Source organism: Eretmochelys imbricata, chromosome 9 (genome assembly GCF_965152235.1).
Source record: "Eretmochelys imbricata isolate rEreImb1 chromosome 9, rEreImb1.hap1, whole genome shotgun sequence".
Lineage (NCBI taxonomy): Eukaryota > Metazoa > Chordata > Testudines > Cheloniidae > Eretmochelys > Eretmochelys imbricata.
Window position 1 is genome coordinate 82456456 of NC_135580.1, and position 15545 is coordinate 82472000.

The 15545-nt window shown below is 41.3% G+C and overlaps 1 protein-coding gene across 2 annotated transcripts in view; it reads right to left on the reverse strand.

Annotated features, from left to right (window-relative positions):
- The window catches only part of ZDHHC15 (zDHHC palmitoyltransferase 15), a 40651-nt gene that overhangs the window by 9229 nt on the left and 15877 nt on the right, over positions 1-15545 (reverse strand). The window contains exons 5-11 of one of the 2 annotated variants that reach the window (XM_077825795.1): positions 14357-14426; positions 13622-13654; positions 11918-12038; positions 9412-9544; positions 7332-7458; positions 6401-6510; positions 203-285 (exon numbers count right to left, since the gene is read on the reverse strand). In XM_077825795.1, coding sequence (XP_077681921.1) covers positions 242-285; positions 6401-6510; positions 7332-7458; positions 9412-9544; positions 11918-12038; positions 13622-13654; positions 14357-14426 — 638 coding nt within the window. In that variant the 3' untranslated portion in view covers positions 203-241. Of the gene's footprint in view, positions 1-202; positions 286-6400; positions 6511-6988; positions 7047-7331; positions 7459-9411; positions 9545-11917; positions 12039-13621; positions 13655-14356; positions 14427-15545 lie in introns of those variants that run through there. The other variant, XM_077825796.1, reaches the window with a different exon arrangement.

The following is a 15545-nucleotide window of genomic DNA, read 5'->3' on the forward strand; positions in this document are numbered from 1 at the left end:
ACCTCCATTACTTTATCTCACACTTTTCTATTCAAAGCTCTGTACAAACATACCATAATTAATCCTCAGAGTGTCCATATGAGGCATTATTATCCTATTTCACAGAAGGAGATATAGACAAACAGGTTAAATGACAAGGCCTCAGAAGAAGTCCCATGTCAGAACCAGACTGTCTCAAGTCACCTGAAAACAAAGTGCTGACCTGTCTGAATGAGTTTTGTATCATCAGATTTGCAAACTGCTATGTCTCCATTTCCATGGCAAGAGATGAACCTTCATGGTAACCTATAAAATTGAAAACAAAATGGTTAGAGATAGATAGAATAGTGTTCCTGTCATCCTTATGCTCTGAATACACCATTAGCCATTAAATGTTAGATAATTTTTTTTAACACCATTTTAAACAAAAAATCAGACATTCATCCCCATCAGGGGTAACCCTGCTGATTTCTAAACTGAGAGTTTATTTATTGACATTATCTGATTCACAGTCCATGCCACAGGCTTTAACAGCCACTTTGACAAGTGAAGATCTTCCGATTCTAATGGCACGTTTCAGGTCTGATCAGTTCAGAAAATTATACGGTCTTGCTGCTATTGCTCTGGATGTAATCCAAATACTCAGTTACAGTACTATAGCACTTGAGGTGCTGGTGCATTGATAGGAAGGAAAGAGATGGCTAGAAAATGAGAGACTGCAAAGCAGTATCAGTTGTGTCTCAGATACATGTGATAGAAGGGGATGGATGTATTTGCATGGATTGGAATTTAATCCCTACAATGAAAAAAGAGGTGATTGGCTTTGTTTCAAGGATTTATGCAAATTAACTGATGATTTCTCAGGACAGGGAGGTCTCTCTTTATTTAATTCCTCCTGGTCAGAGCACTGTAGTAAGTTCCTCAACTGCAGTCAAGGCAATTCTCAGGCATACAGTATTTCCTAATGAGTAACATTTAAATTGAAATCAGGTACCTTCAGATATTTGAAGCTTTATGTGATAATCTGTGTTTACCGCTTCCAACTATGACACAGAAAACACTGGAATATGTGGTAAAATTCAGGGGGAACTCTACTCTCATGATTATGCTCCCAAATTTACTGTACTACATATCCAAGTACTACATATATTAATTATATCTAGAATTTTGACTTGCCCTGAAACATACATTTAAATCCACCTGTGTGATTAGTTGTTAACATCATATACTACATAGATATTTAAAAAGTTCTTGTCCACAGCCTTATCTTGTTACTATAAGGGCAAACAGAATCCAAGCACACATAGGACCAACTAATTCAGGATTTGGATATTAAGCGAATTCAAGATTAATTTTTAGAAAAAATAAGATTATTTTATAATCTGCCAGCACAGGCCATTTGGGGGAACTTCCTGACTAGATAGATTAGAGAGAGAATATGTTTGTGAATAAAGGACAGCATTAATGAAATCAGAAAAATGCCATAACTTAAGAATTAAAGTGCATTTGAAAGTGAATGTTCTTGTTTTCTGGTTGATCAAGAAGCTCAGAATGTTTTTCATTCTAACTGAAATGCTACAATCCTTAGCAAATCAATGTACAAAAAAAGTCAGAGCAAAGGTCAACACCCATTTCAAACCGAGAGGAACACAATCTTACAGTGAAGTTAAAAGCAACTGAGAATATTCTTTTTCATACACCTAGTCCAGGTCATGGTGTTCCCCGCCTCCTGAATTTCAGTAACATGTCTCTTGTATTCAGAAGTCTTCCAGTTTCCCCTAAGATTGATTTTAAAACTATATCCACAAGGGGTTTGCCTTTGCCATTTTTGCTTTTAGCTTTAAGGGTCTGCTGGGTGTTCGCTTTGTTTATGTTCAGAAAAATCAAACCACAGCACAGGCAAGGATTGTAGCGTGGTGGTTCAGAAGGAGAACATTATACAGCAAAACTGGATCAAGCATTTTTTCTTTTCTTTTCTTTTTTTTTTAAATTATCTCTGTGGCATGTCACTTCCTCTTCCTCATATGCCTAGAGGAGGGACTCCGATGATGAGAACAGCTCTTATTACTTCTACCAAAGTGCAGGTGCCTGAGCAATCATAGGTGTGTGCTGCAGAAGCTCCAAGAGGAGAGAGACACCACTTAAATACATCGGGGAGGGATCATTCTGCTTTTGTGTTCTAGGAAGGAATTCGAGTCCCATTGGTGGGGCCCTACAAATTCATGACCGTGAGAAACACGTCACAGACCGTGAAATTAGACTTCCCCCGTGAACTCTAGCTATTGGAGGGGAGAGGAAGGGGCAGGGCTGGGGGCACTCCAGCCAGGGACTCCTATCTGTCACTGAGCTCCAGCTGCTAGTCTGCCGGGCTGGGGAGGGACAGGACTTTTTCTTCCCCTGCATGGCTGCTCTTGGGGGGAGATCAGACCCACTTCCAATTACCTCCGCTGACTGCAGGAAGCTCCTTGGCTGCATTGCACCCTCATTGGTTTCAGCTGGGCTCTGAAGGCAATGCAGCCATGGAGCTTCCTGCAGCTTGGGGAGGTGCCCAGAGATGGGTCTGATCTCCCCCCCACCAAACAGCAGTTGTTCAGGGGAAGAGGCCAGGACTGGATGCTAGGAGCCCCTGTGGGGGCGCTCCCAGCAGTATGGGGGAAGATCAGACCCACCTCCACCTCTGGGAACCTCTTCCAGCTGCAGGAAGCACGGTTACAACACCCTGAAATTTCAGATGTCAAATATCTGAAAACATGAAATTGACCAATTAAAAAACCCTCTGGCTATGAAATTAACCAAAATGGCCCTACCTATTGGTGCTGAAAAAAACTTCACCAAGTTTCAGAGCAAGATGATTACACACCATTTTCTTCACTGGGAAACAGCCTAGTACAGGTCACTGATCATTATATGAGTACTACGATCATAAGGCTTGAAACTCAGATTTTGAGAGCTGACTTGGCAAAAGCTAATTTCATTCTTATGCATGCTTATGCTCATATTTAGAGAGCTAAGCAGACTTTTTAATCAGAGCCCATAACACTTTGTAAAGGGTAGGGGACTTGGGAACCACTCCTGAAGGGACAGATTGATTTTTTTTAAAATGATCACAAATAGCACACAGAAAAACACCAATGTTATTTTAAAAAGTTCATCAGCAATGCATCACCGTGTCAGACAGATTAGCTTAACTAAAATATACACGTCTTAGCAGAAGCAGACTTTTTTCAGCACAGATGTACAAAGGCCATTTGAAATCACTTATCTGAACCAATGTTGAAATGAGCCTCTTCAGCTCTGTTCATGAAATCCTGGAGTGCTAGTGTCTGAAGTGTGCCTTGGACAAGGTTTCATTTATTTACTTTGCAATGACACATCCCCTCCACAATAAAACTTTAACACAAGCTAACATTAAACCAGGGACAGTAAGGCTGCAAGTGCTGTATAGTCAGAAATAAAAAAAATAATACTGAGGTCTTATATTGCAATTTTAATCATTAGATCTCAAAGTGCTGGAGTCTTTACCATATTTATCCTCCCAACATCCCTGTGAGGTAAGGCAGTTTTATTATCCCTATTTTACAAATGAGGAACTGAGGAACAGAGAGGATAAGTCTGTGGCAGAGCAGAGAACTGAACCTAGATCCTAGGCTAGTGCCCTAATAACTGGACCATCCTTCCTCTACCTCCTTTCTGTGTTCTGCAAGTAACAAGATTGCACACACTTATAAAAACCTACACAAGCTTTATTTTTAAACAAAGCTATTGCTTCCACACAGGTCCCCAAGTACGCACTGTTGAAAATGACTAAAGGGGGCTTCCTGGAAGTGAACTACAACACGAATGGTCTTGTTTTAAGCCTGGAAACAGTTAACATGATATCAAAGCTGAGCTCCTAATGAAAGCCTAGTCTCTATAGCACTAAATGTGCATTAGCAAGCTCTTCACCTATATTTGCTTAATTCACAAGTTATGGTTACACAAGAGTTTATTATGTTTTCACGATTCCTATAGGAAAAAACCATGATCCAATTTTTTAAATAGAAATCTGCTGAGCTTTCATGCCAGGATGGAATATCTATGCCTTTATTATTATTATACTTTCCACACATATATATGTGGCTATCCTTGCTCCATACAGAAAGCACCTGCCTCATGACACCAAGTGACAATATTTTGGAACCCTAAAACTTGGAGGGCATGAAGCTTTACAGGACACCGGGATGTGTTAATGCTTGTCATCATGTTTGAAGGCCGGAGTTTGGGGGTTAACAAGTACATGAGAAAAAAAATTGTGATTCAACAGGCAGAAGCACTGAATTATTTTGAAACTGATTGTAGAGGTATCTTAACCAGAGCAAAAGCAAGCAGCGAGTGGACATATTAGCAGGGGCTATTTCACAGGAGCACCATAGCATAAAAAGGGTGTCTATGTTTTTAGAGGTCCATCAAGTCTTATTTCCATCAATCCAAAAATTAATTTTCAATTAATCTGAAATTATAACTGTTGTACAAACAAGCCATGTCACTAGAATTGCTGTAGGCACAAGTATTTCTTTAACACCAATTATAGCAGCATGGACAGGTTTGTTTAAGGACCACCTACCCTACAGTCTCACTGAGGCAAAGCATAATTGGGCATCCTTACTGACTGATTCACAGTGCCAAAATGCAGTTACTGTACATATGCATGTGCACACACACTGAGCATGCACAGGTTCATGTCCCAAATAACTGTGGGTGCAAATAGTGAGCGAGGGAAGATCTTTTATTGGACCGACTTTTGTTAGCGTGAGACAAGCTTTTGAGCCACACAGAGTTCTGAGGCAATAAAAAAATATTACCTTACCCACTTTGTCTGCCTAATATCCTGGGGCCGACAGGGCTACAGCTACATTGCATACCTGGTGCAAAGAGTATTTACACATCTACGTATTTAATTTGTGGGAGCAATCAAATAGCTTGATGAAGAAAAGTCACCATTTCTGCCTGCAACTTGTGGGTGCAAAACTGCAAGTCCAATTACAGTAACTCCTCACCTAACGTTGTCGTTATGTTCCTGAAAAATGCGACTTTAAACAAAATGATGTTAAGCGAATCCAGTTTCCCCATAAGAATTAATGTAAAGGGGGGGGGGGTTAGGTTCCAGGGAAATTTTTTTTTGACAGACAAGAGACATATATGTGTGTGTGTGTGTAAGTTTTAAACAAATAATTGAATACTGTACACAGCGATGATGATTGTGAAGCTTGGTTGAGGTGGTGGAGTCAGAGGGTGGGATATTTCCCAGGGCATGCCTTACTGCTAAATGATGAACTAGCAATTGGCTGAGCCCTCAAGGGTTGACTCGTTGTTCATATAGCCTCACACTCTACAAGGCAGCATGAATGGAGGGACAGAGGCATACACCCTGTGTGCGGGGAGAGAGAGATGCACATTTCCCCTTTAAGTATGCAGACACCACTCTTAAGTACATTACCTTGTTAAGTTAATCAGCAAGCTGAGACTGCAGCAGCTGCTGCCAGGAAGCTCCCTCCCTCCTGAGTCCTGTTGTGTGTCCCCCCTGCTCTATGGAGATAGGGTAAGTGGCGTGCAGGAGCAGGGGGGAGGGGGACATCCTGACATTAGCGCCCCCCCCCTCCCCTCCTGCTCGCAGCAAGCAGGAGGCTCTGGAGAGCAGCTCCAAGGCACAGGGCAGGAGCAGCACCTGGCAGTGGGGGGGAGGGACAGCTGAACTGCCAGCAATCGATAGCCTGCTGGGTGGCTGCTGCACAGGGAACTTAGGGGAGTTGATGCGGGGCTGCCGGTCCACCCTGGTTCCAAGCCCCACCAGCCGCTGCAACGGGCTGCTCTCCCTGCAAGCAGGTGGCTACGAAATGACGTTATAAGGGAGCATTGCATAACTTTAAACGAGCATGTTCCCTAATTGATCAGCGATGTAACAATGAAACAACATTAACCGGGACGACTTTAAGTGACGACAGGTTTCAGAGTGGTAGCCGTGTTAGTCTGTATCAGCAAAAAGAACGAGGAGTCCTTGTGGCACCTTAGAGACCAACAACTGTATTTGGGCACAAGCTTTCATGGGCTAAAACCCACTTCATCGGCGTTTTAGCCCATGAAAGCTTATGTCCAAATAAATTTTTTAGTCTCTAAGGTGCCACAAGGACTCCTCGTTCTTTTTAAGTGAGGAGTTACTGTATTTGTAGGAGCAGAGCTCCTCCTGCAAAATGGGAGACTCATTCCAAACTTGGGCCTTATGTTTGTTCTGTTTCATTAACTAAGTCAGAGCTGTCAGAGACTTAGCCAACATGCTCTTTCATAAGAATAACTTTCATAGTGGGTTCTCAGTGACTATTTTTAAATCCACCCAACAGTTACTTTAGTTTAAAACACAACTAAATTTCCTTTTGTGTTACCTTACCATGGTTCTCTTCATCCAGTCCGTCATCTCCCCACTGCTCTTCATTTGCTAGCAATGGATTCTGAGCTTCACACAACGTTCTCATTGGAAAGGAATGTCCATCACCCTGGCTGGGGAGACAAAGGCAGAAAATAAGCTACTTCCGACTTGCTTCATTTGAAGGTTGAACTACAACTTTACTCCTTGCTTTGGGCTTGAGTCAAACCTAAAACAAGTCTTTGAATGTCCAGAGATTACTTTTAAAGGACTAAATTCTGGAAAATACTGGGTTCAGTTTTGGAACCTTGTTTTGATGGGCGCTCATAGACCATGTTTTAAAGTGATTTTGATCTTGAATTCTTGCAAAAGATCAGTGGGATAAAGATTATAGTCCGAATTCATTACTGGTGTAACTCAAATGGAGTTCAATTTAGCTCAATCATTTAAATATAATTAAGAGAGATAGCTAAATGTAATCGTGTGTGTGTGTGTGTGTGTGTGTGTGTGTGTGTGTGTGTGTGTGTGTGTGTGTGTGTGTGTGTGAGAGAGAGAGAGAGAGACTGACAGACAGACACACACACGCGCGCCAATAGAGAAGGTGCAGACCACCTGTACACTATGAAGCTGTGCTCCGTGGCAGTTTCATTCATCCATGTTAACAGGAAGCCTGGGGGGACAAGGCAAAGATGTTTGCTGGTGGGTCTATGACTGCCTAACCACGTTCCAGTCAGCAGTACAGCTGGAGGTGTAGCAATGAGGCTGCAGCAGCTGTTGCTTAGGAGTGACTCCCTAGCCACTTCTCAATCTACATGCGAGGACACCAGCTCCTCTTGATTCTTGCAGAACTCCGCAATACATAACTGGTCGACACTCAGGCTGAGCCCAGGGACCAGGATTTGGCCCTCAGCTTCATGGTATTGGCCTCTTTTCCACTGTTTTGATTACCACTTACCTGGATACAATAGGTAGTAACCACAGCTTCTTTTCCTCTCCAAATACTTGCTGAAGATTCTTTATGAAGCCCAGATTGAATCCATTTTTATCTGGGCCATTTTGAAACACTGGAGCTGAGAACGCCTCTATGGACAGATGCCATCATAGGGGAAAAAATAAAAGAAGCCAATGTTAAATAAAATATTTTATGCTGAAGCTCCAACATAAGGTGTCTAAGATTTTTCAAAACCTTGCTTTGTTACACATTAAAGTGATGACACTGTATCCTCATGGGAATTTTCAATGGACAAATCCTGAGGTCCCTTCCTCACTCAAACTTCATCAAAATCAAAGGAAGCCCATTTAGACATTAGGAAAATAATACATATTTTAATCAATGCAAAGTAAATTACCGTCTTTAAGCTATACAGTAGCCATCTTTGAGTACACTAAGCCAGTGGTTCTTAACCACAGGTACATGTACCCCTGGGCATACTCAGAGGTCTTCCAGGGGGTACATCAACTCATCTATATATTTGTCTAGTTTTACAACAGGCTACATAAAAAGCACTAGAGAAATCAGTATAAATTAAAATTTCATACAGACAGTGACCGGTTTATACTGCTCTATATACTATACACTGAAATGTAAGTAAAATATTTATATTCCAGTTGATTTATTTTATAATTATATGGTAAAAATGAGAATGTAAGCAATTTTTCTGTAACAGTGTGCTGTGACACTTTTGTATTTTTATGTCTGGTTTTGTAAGCAAGTAGTTTTTTAAGTGAGGTGAAACTTGGGGGTACACAAGACAAATCAGACTCCTGAAAGGGGTACAGTAGTCTGGAAAGGTTGAGAGCCACTGCATTCAGCAATTAAACATACCACACCATGGACCAAAATGGAAATATTACAGGAATGAATGTGGAGATCACAGCCATTTCTTTTTGCATGCCTGTAAATCTTTACATTATCATTTCTCTCACCTTAAAATTGATGGCATGGATTTGGTTTTGCAGATGAAACCCATAGAATAATCATAAAACCAATTAACGATGTTTTAATTTAATCCCCAAAACAAAAATTATAAAATGAAGTTTATTATTTAATGTGTTTAAACATTCTTTCATGAGACTTGCTCTGAATTTCACTGGAAAGACACAAAAATTGGGGAATTTCTAATCCTAAGACTGGAAGCATAAAACGGAAACAAACTCCCTTCTATGAACCATATCTCAAGTGTGGAAATTCAGAGTGCTTGATGAATTATCACTTATCTATCAAGAGTTAGGGGAGGATACACAGGCCCTGTGTTGAGAGATAAAAGCGGTGCAGGGAGAAAATGATAAAATAGAGGGCATCAGAAACAGTATTTTTAAAGTTACCTTCTACCCTGTTGTGTAGAGACCTGATGCTTCAGGCCAGCACAAAGGCCTATGGATGAGTTCTAGTGCCCTTTGAAAACGAGTTTTCAAGGCAAACCTACACTAGGTCTGTGCAAGAAAGAGAGAGATTAATCTGTGTGTGGAACTTTGCTAAAAAAGTTTCAATTTTGTTTCAAGCCACTTTGTCATTCAAAAATGTCACAGAATGGTAGTATCTGCATTGAAACGTGATATTTGTGCTCTAATGTGAAACCTGATCTTCACCCAAATGCAGTTTCAAATTTTGAAACTTGGAAGTTTTTTGGCTCAAAAATCATGGAATTTCAGAATTTTTTCACAAAACTGATCCAATTCCACATACCCCTACCCTCACTCACCATGAGAAAAGATGGATGTACTTTTGCTCAAATCCACTTGCTGTTTTACGGCCTACTCCAGCAAACACACGTGTAAGTAAATGTACTTACAGGTAGTCCCATTGATTTCAGTGAATAAAGTAACGCATAAGCATTTGCAGGATCGGGCCCTTCTATTTTACAGTCTCCACGTCGCCAATTTAGCTTTTGTCAGCTGAAGAGGAAAACCCCCAGCAGTGTAAATTAGAAATCTTTTTATTTCAATGCTTTTTCAAATATTTGCTGGTTTACCTAGAGGTGAACAGCACACGTTTTTTTAGAACACTGCTTTATGGTGTACACATGGAATCTTACCCAAAGTAGACCTGTTTCTACTGACGAGCCAGCAGTGGTAGCCAAAGAGAAACATCAGGCTTAGAAAGAACATGACTGCCACAAAAAGAAGGAAAAGGACATGGAACTTGGAACGTCCATTGGTCAATTCGTCCTAGAAATAAAAGCAAAAAAGGATAAAAGGACATGAAAAAGAGGGAGAGAGAAATCTTGGTGCCTAAAGGAAATCAGACGTTACACTGGATCCATTAAGGATGTGTGGGGTTTTCAGACTTGCAGAAAAAAAAAATCACCTCTCCCTACAATGAATAGACAAGACAAAGAAGAAATAAGCTGGCTCTTTCCCTCATCACTTCCAAAGCAGATATACAGTGGGGCTTTGCTATTAATTTTTTGTATGGAACTGGGCCAGTATGTTCACAGTCCCCCATATGGGTATGTGAAGTGTCTCCTATGCCCACAGTGAATTTGGCAGGCAATAACAAGTGCTTTCAAAGCCTGTTCACATTCTGCTGAGTTTCCTTTAATCTTCACATTTTCCTGGATGCACATTAATATGCTGCCATCTTTTCCAATGGCTACATTCCAATTTAAGAGATCAGAAATTTGAACTCCCTCTCTCTCAGCTATAACAGCAACAAGCAGGTAAATCAAATGCTTGTGACAGATGTCTACAGTTAGTAAAAGCCCAGAAAATCTTACAGGTGGCTGAAATGCTTCATTTCACATGTTGGAGCATGAGGACCTCTCTGGCACTTAATTCCTGCAGTTTAAAGACAGACTGTACCTACCCCTTGCAAGTGAGCAAATGTGCAAAAGCCTTCCTCCACCTTACAAGTCCTACATAACGTAAGGGAGAGTTACAAAACCTTTGCCCTCCTGAGTATGTGGACTAATTCCCATTAGTGCCCCACAGGGGTGACTGGGTTGGAGGTATGGTTTACAGCACCATCTGTTATAAAATTGAGGTCCAGAGAGATTAAGGGTACATCTACACTACGATAAAAACACCCACAGCTGGACCCAGAGCCCAGGCTCCAGCCTAAGCCCCAATGTCTATACTAAAATTTGATAGCCTCATAGCCTGAGTCAGCTGACGCAGGTCAGCTGCGGGTGTTTTACTGCAGTGTAGCCATACTCTAAGTGACTTGGCCAAAGTCACAAAGTGAACCAGCAACACCAGCAGGCATTAGATATCAAGAATCTTGAGGCCCATCTCCTGTTCCGTCAGCGGACACTGTCTCCATATAAACCAACTGCAATATAAAGAAGTGCTCAGTATTTCAGTCCGACTTTTAAGCCAAAAAAGAAAAACTATAAGGAAACAATGAAGGTCAAAGCAGTTTCTTTGAATGCCATATCCTAAAATGAATGTGTGTAGATCAATGGCAGGATAAAGCTCTTTATATTAGTTCTAACTCGAAGAGAAGAGAAAAGAGAAGATGTACTGCAGGAACTAAGCTTATGGAGACAAGCAGGAAAGTAACACCATGAAAACTAACACCAAAGTAGGTTTCATTTACTTTTCCCTCTCACTTGTTCCCTTAACACACTAAACTTGATCCACAGGAGCAAGGATTCAGAGAAGGTTGGGAAAGTGGGTCTGGGAATTACAGGAAACAAAGCATAAAGTCACAGAAAAGAATATACTCCAAGTAATAGTTTCCTGCAATGCTAATGAAAATGCGTATGTGGTGATCATGCAGCCACTTAATACATTTCAAATGTTGGTAACCTGCCAATTTTTACCCAGGAGACAACTATCCCCCCCCAAGCAATACAAGCACATAAAGAGATGAGATGACATAATTTTTCAGTATTTCCCAAATAATAGTTGTTCTTGGATTTAGGAAGTTTCATTGTGTTCTGTTGCAAGATCACCACAACGATGTACTGATTCTGACTTGCTTTATAATTCTACCTCTCTAGTCACAAAGATCATTCCAGACATGACTGATATTCAATTGTAAATCTTTTATATCTGATCTCTCTCTCTGCGAGTCTTTACATTCCCCATACACAATACATAGGACAGTTAAAAAAATGAATACACTAAAACTGCAACTGGCAACAATGATCCCTGTAATATGTTGCTCAAGTCAGTTCTGGGACAGTATGTGTTACCGTTATCCTCATTCTCCCTCCATCACCCACTCCTTCTTATAGTTTATACACACTCACTTGTATTTTGTTTAAAATTAGGCTGCAAGTTCTGGGCCCTAAAGACTGGCTGAAAATATGTCCTTTCATGCACAAATTTGGTAGCATTTGTAGAAGAAATTTAAAAACAGGTTTAGCATTTTTCAGCCAAAACCTTTCTACAACTGGAGCCTATTTTCCCTTCAGTTTGTGCATATCTGAATCACAATGTGAGTTAAACGGACATACAGAATTCAAGAAAAAGCCCCTCTACTACTGAAATGCAATATATTTTTCTGTGGAATGACAGTAAGAGTAACACAGCAGAGTTTAAAGCCACAATAAGAGTAATAAAATACATAAAAGTAACATGATTTCATACACTTACTGTCCAATACTTGATGACATACTTGAAGACTGTTGCAGCAATATACATGCAATACAACAAAGAATACATTAAAAACAGTAGAAAGAATTTGTAGTTAGAAAATCCAACGCAGTTATTCACCCTAAAGAATTAAAGCAAAGTTGAAATCAGGATACTTACAGCACATGTGGTCCAAAGACAAGGAATACAAAAGTAATTTTTTAAATTTTAAATGTAGGTGCTTGATTATACAAAACAATCTGTTCAATAATAGCTCCCCTTAGTGGTAACAATGAAATGTAACTGAGTTCTTGGTTACTTTTGTATTTTACCTGCAAGCAAAAGTCACACCAAGCAAAACATGATAAATGTATTTGATAACATCAAAAGACCAGACCTCCATCAGTTTGGTCTCGTCGCTAGTTTGTCACAGAGATGGGCTCAAGCTGCAAAATTCATATCTGGATTTCAAATACCCCAAACTCTGAAGGTACCCAGATTTGGGATTTTGATTTGGCTTGTATGGGCCATTTGGGCCTGATTCACCACGGATGTCCACCTCGTGGAGTAATTTACACATGTGCAAAATGAGTGCAAAATGGTAGTAAGTCAGAATTCTCCACTCACATTGGTGATAGCATCTTATACCCTCTTTATATATGGGGTGGGATCCGAGTTACTACAGAGATTTCTTTCCTGGGTATTTGGCTGGTGAATCTTGCCCACATGCTCAGGGTTCAGCTGATTGCCATATTTGGGGTCAGGAAGGAATTTTCCTCCAGGGCAGATTGGAAGAGGCCCTGGGGATTTTTCCCCTTCCTCTGCAGCATGGGGCACGGGTCACTTGCTGGATGATTCTCTGCACCTTGAAGTCTTTAAACCATGATTTGAGGACTTCAATAGCTCAGACATAGGTGAGAGGTTTATTGCAGGAGTGGATGGGTGAGATTCGGTGGCCAGCATTGTGCAGGAGGTCAGACTAGATGATCATAATGGTCCCTTCTGACATTAACATCTATGAATCTATGTGTAAATCTTTCCACTAGGTATTAATCAGTGGTGCATCAGACTCACATCTGGACCTGGGTTCAAATTTGGAACCCCCTACGTTTGGGAATAAGATACGGGGGTATGTTTCAGACCCATGTCTGTGTTGCCTCTGGTTCCTGAAGCCTCCCTTCTAGTAAAGGGGAGGGAGTAGCAGAGCTGGGAAAACCCAAAGACAGTAATTAAAAAATCTCAACCAGGTAGTTCTGGGAAATAAGTATATGGGGGCAAACTCTCAAAGTGTGAGCTTTAATTTTTCATGCACCATTCTGCAGACACTATCACATATGCCCAAATGACACCATTTCATATGCATACTGCATGCAAATATTATTGGTGGGTGCAACTACTAACTGCTTGCCCAAATGATTATGTACCCAAAATGAAAGGTAGGGTTGAGGCCCCTTTACAATTCTGGGTAATAATCTAAGAGTAGATTAGTTTATAACAGCTTCTAAAAATGCAGTTAATAAAACAAGAATATTCCTTATCTGTCCCTCAAAAGAAATCAAATGCTTCAAGCAAGTCTTCCCAGTATGTTCATTTCATACAGTGCTAAACACAAAAAAGAGATACATCCTCCATGATAAAAGAAAGAGGCATGCAGACACAATACCAACAAAAGCATTTAAATAGCCTTTACTTTCAGAAAGATACAGACCAATATCCTGGACATACCATGGGCAATGATGATCCATTTTTAACACACACCTGCAAAAGGAAAGAAAAAGAATACAACAAAGAGGATCCTTATGTTTGGAACTTAAACAGACTCATAAACAAAGACTCCACCAACTGTAGGTCAGAAGACTTTGTTGCTGTTTTGTGTTGGATTTCTACAAAGAGATAGATTTAAGATAGCTGCTATCATTCCATCATTCTTAAGGCAGGCACCATTTTTAAGGCTGACTATTTGTTGTTGTAAGAGCTACCGACATCCTTGGTGCTGTACAAGACAAAAAATGAAGATGGTTCCTGCTCTGGGGTGCTTACAATCTTTGCATGATCAATACATAGCGAAGGCCTGACATATTTAAAAAAAAAAAAAAAAAAAAAAAAAAGGACTTTTTTGAGTGCACTGACAGTGGCTAGTGCCTTTCATAAATTGGCAAACCTTCCACCAGATTCACACCCATGCAGGCAAAGTGTAGAAACTATAACCACAAAACATATTAGGGACACAGTATTTTGGGAGTGCAAATGCTAACGCTTTCGTGCATGTAGGTGCTGGCACACGTGCACAAGACCTAGCAGAAGTCCTTTTGACTGTTTCGCCCTTACTGTTTAGCTATTCTTGAACATAGGAAAACATTTGGATACTTCTATGTGTATAAGTACATGTTCAAGACATTGTCATTTTTGTTGCTTAGCAGTGGCTCAATTCACTGGTGTCAAAACATTTCAACAACTTACATAGCACAAACAGAACAGTGGTGACAACGGTCAGGCTTGATTAGCTGGCATCTATCACAAAATCGAATAGCTAAAATTAAACACAGAAGTATTAGAGTTAGTAGTTAGTGTTAAATAATGAGCAGGAAGAGAACACACACTTAATATTCTGTTCATGTTCTCATCCTTTCCCTCATAACTGACTTCCCAAACAACTTTACAGTTGATTCAGGCTGCCAGGCAAAAAAACAGATAAATGGTGGTCCTAATACTCCAAGGGGCTGGCTTTGAGGTGAATGTACATCCAGCTTGAAGGCAGTCAAAAGAAACGTAGAAACAGGATGTGTGTACACATGTACATTTGTGTTGTGGCTTTGAAAAAGCTCCATTTAAACAATGGCCCAGGACAAAAATTGCTTACTTCAGATCCTAAGTTTGCTGACTAAAGAATACACAGGCCTGAACACTGCAGCAATTCCAAGCATAGAACTCCTTTAGGCTTCAACAAGAGTTCCATGTGTTACTCCTGAGGGCATTCTGTGCCAAAAAATTAAAAATTCTGCACACAATATTTTAAAATTCTGAAAATTGTATTTGTCAAATAAATGTAGAGGCTCCAGCATGACACTGGGGAGCACAGGCCACTGGCTGCACAGAGGTGGGAGATCACTGTGCAGCTTTCCCCCTGGACACGGACTCAGCAGTGATGCTGCACCCAACTCTGACATAGCGCGAGGACCGGGCCTGCCCCAGAAACACCCCAGAGCCCTGCCCCTCTGTGCTAAGTGCACCAGGTGTGGGCAGGCAGGCTCAGCCAGGCAAGATCCAAGTGTGGAGGGGCTTAGTGTGAGGGGATCCATGTGTGGGGTGAGAAGGTTCTGTGTGGGGGTGGCTCAGTGGGGGATCTGGTGCGGGGGGATCTGGATGCACAGAGGCTTGTTGGGGGGTTCTGTGTACAACATTAATGGGACTCTGCAGGGGGGTCCAGATGAAGGTGGTTGGGGCTCAGTGGGGTCTGTGTGTCTGGTTGTGGGGGGACAGAGCTTGGCAGGGGAGTCTGGGTGCGGGGGGGTGCCTCGGTGGTGGGGTCCAGATGCTGGGGGAGTGGGGCTCAGTGGGGTGGGGATCCAGGTACGGGTGGCTTGTCAGGGTAGTCCAGGTGCAAGGGGAGTGGGGCTCATTGGGGGGGTTTTGTTTGTGGGGGGGGTGA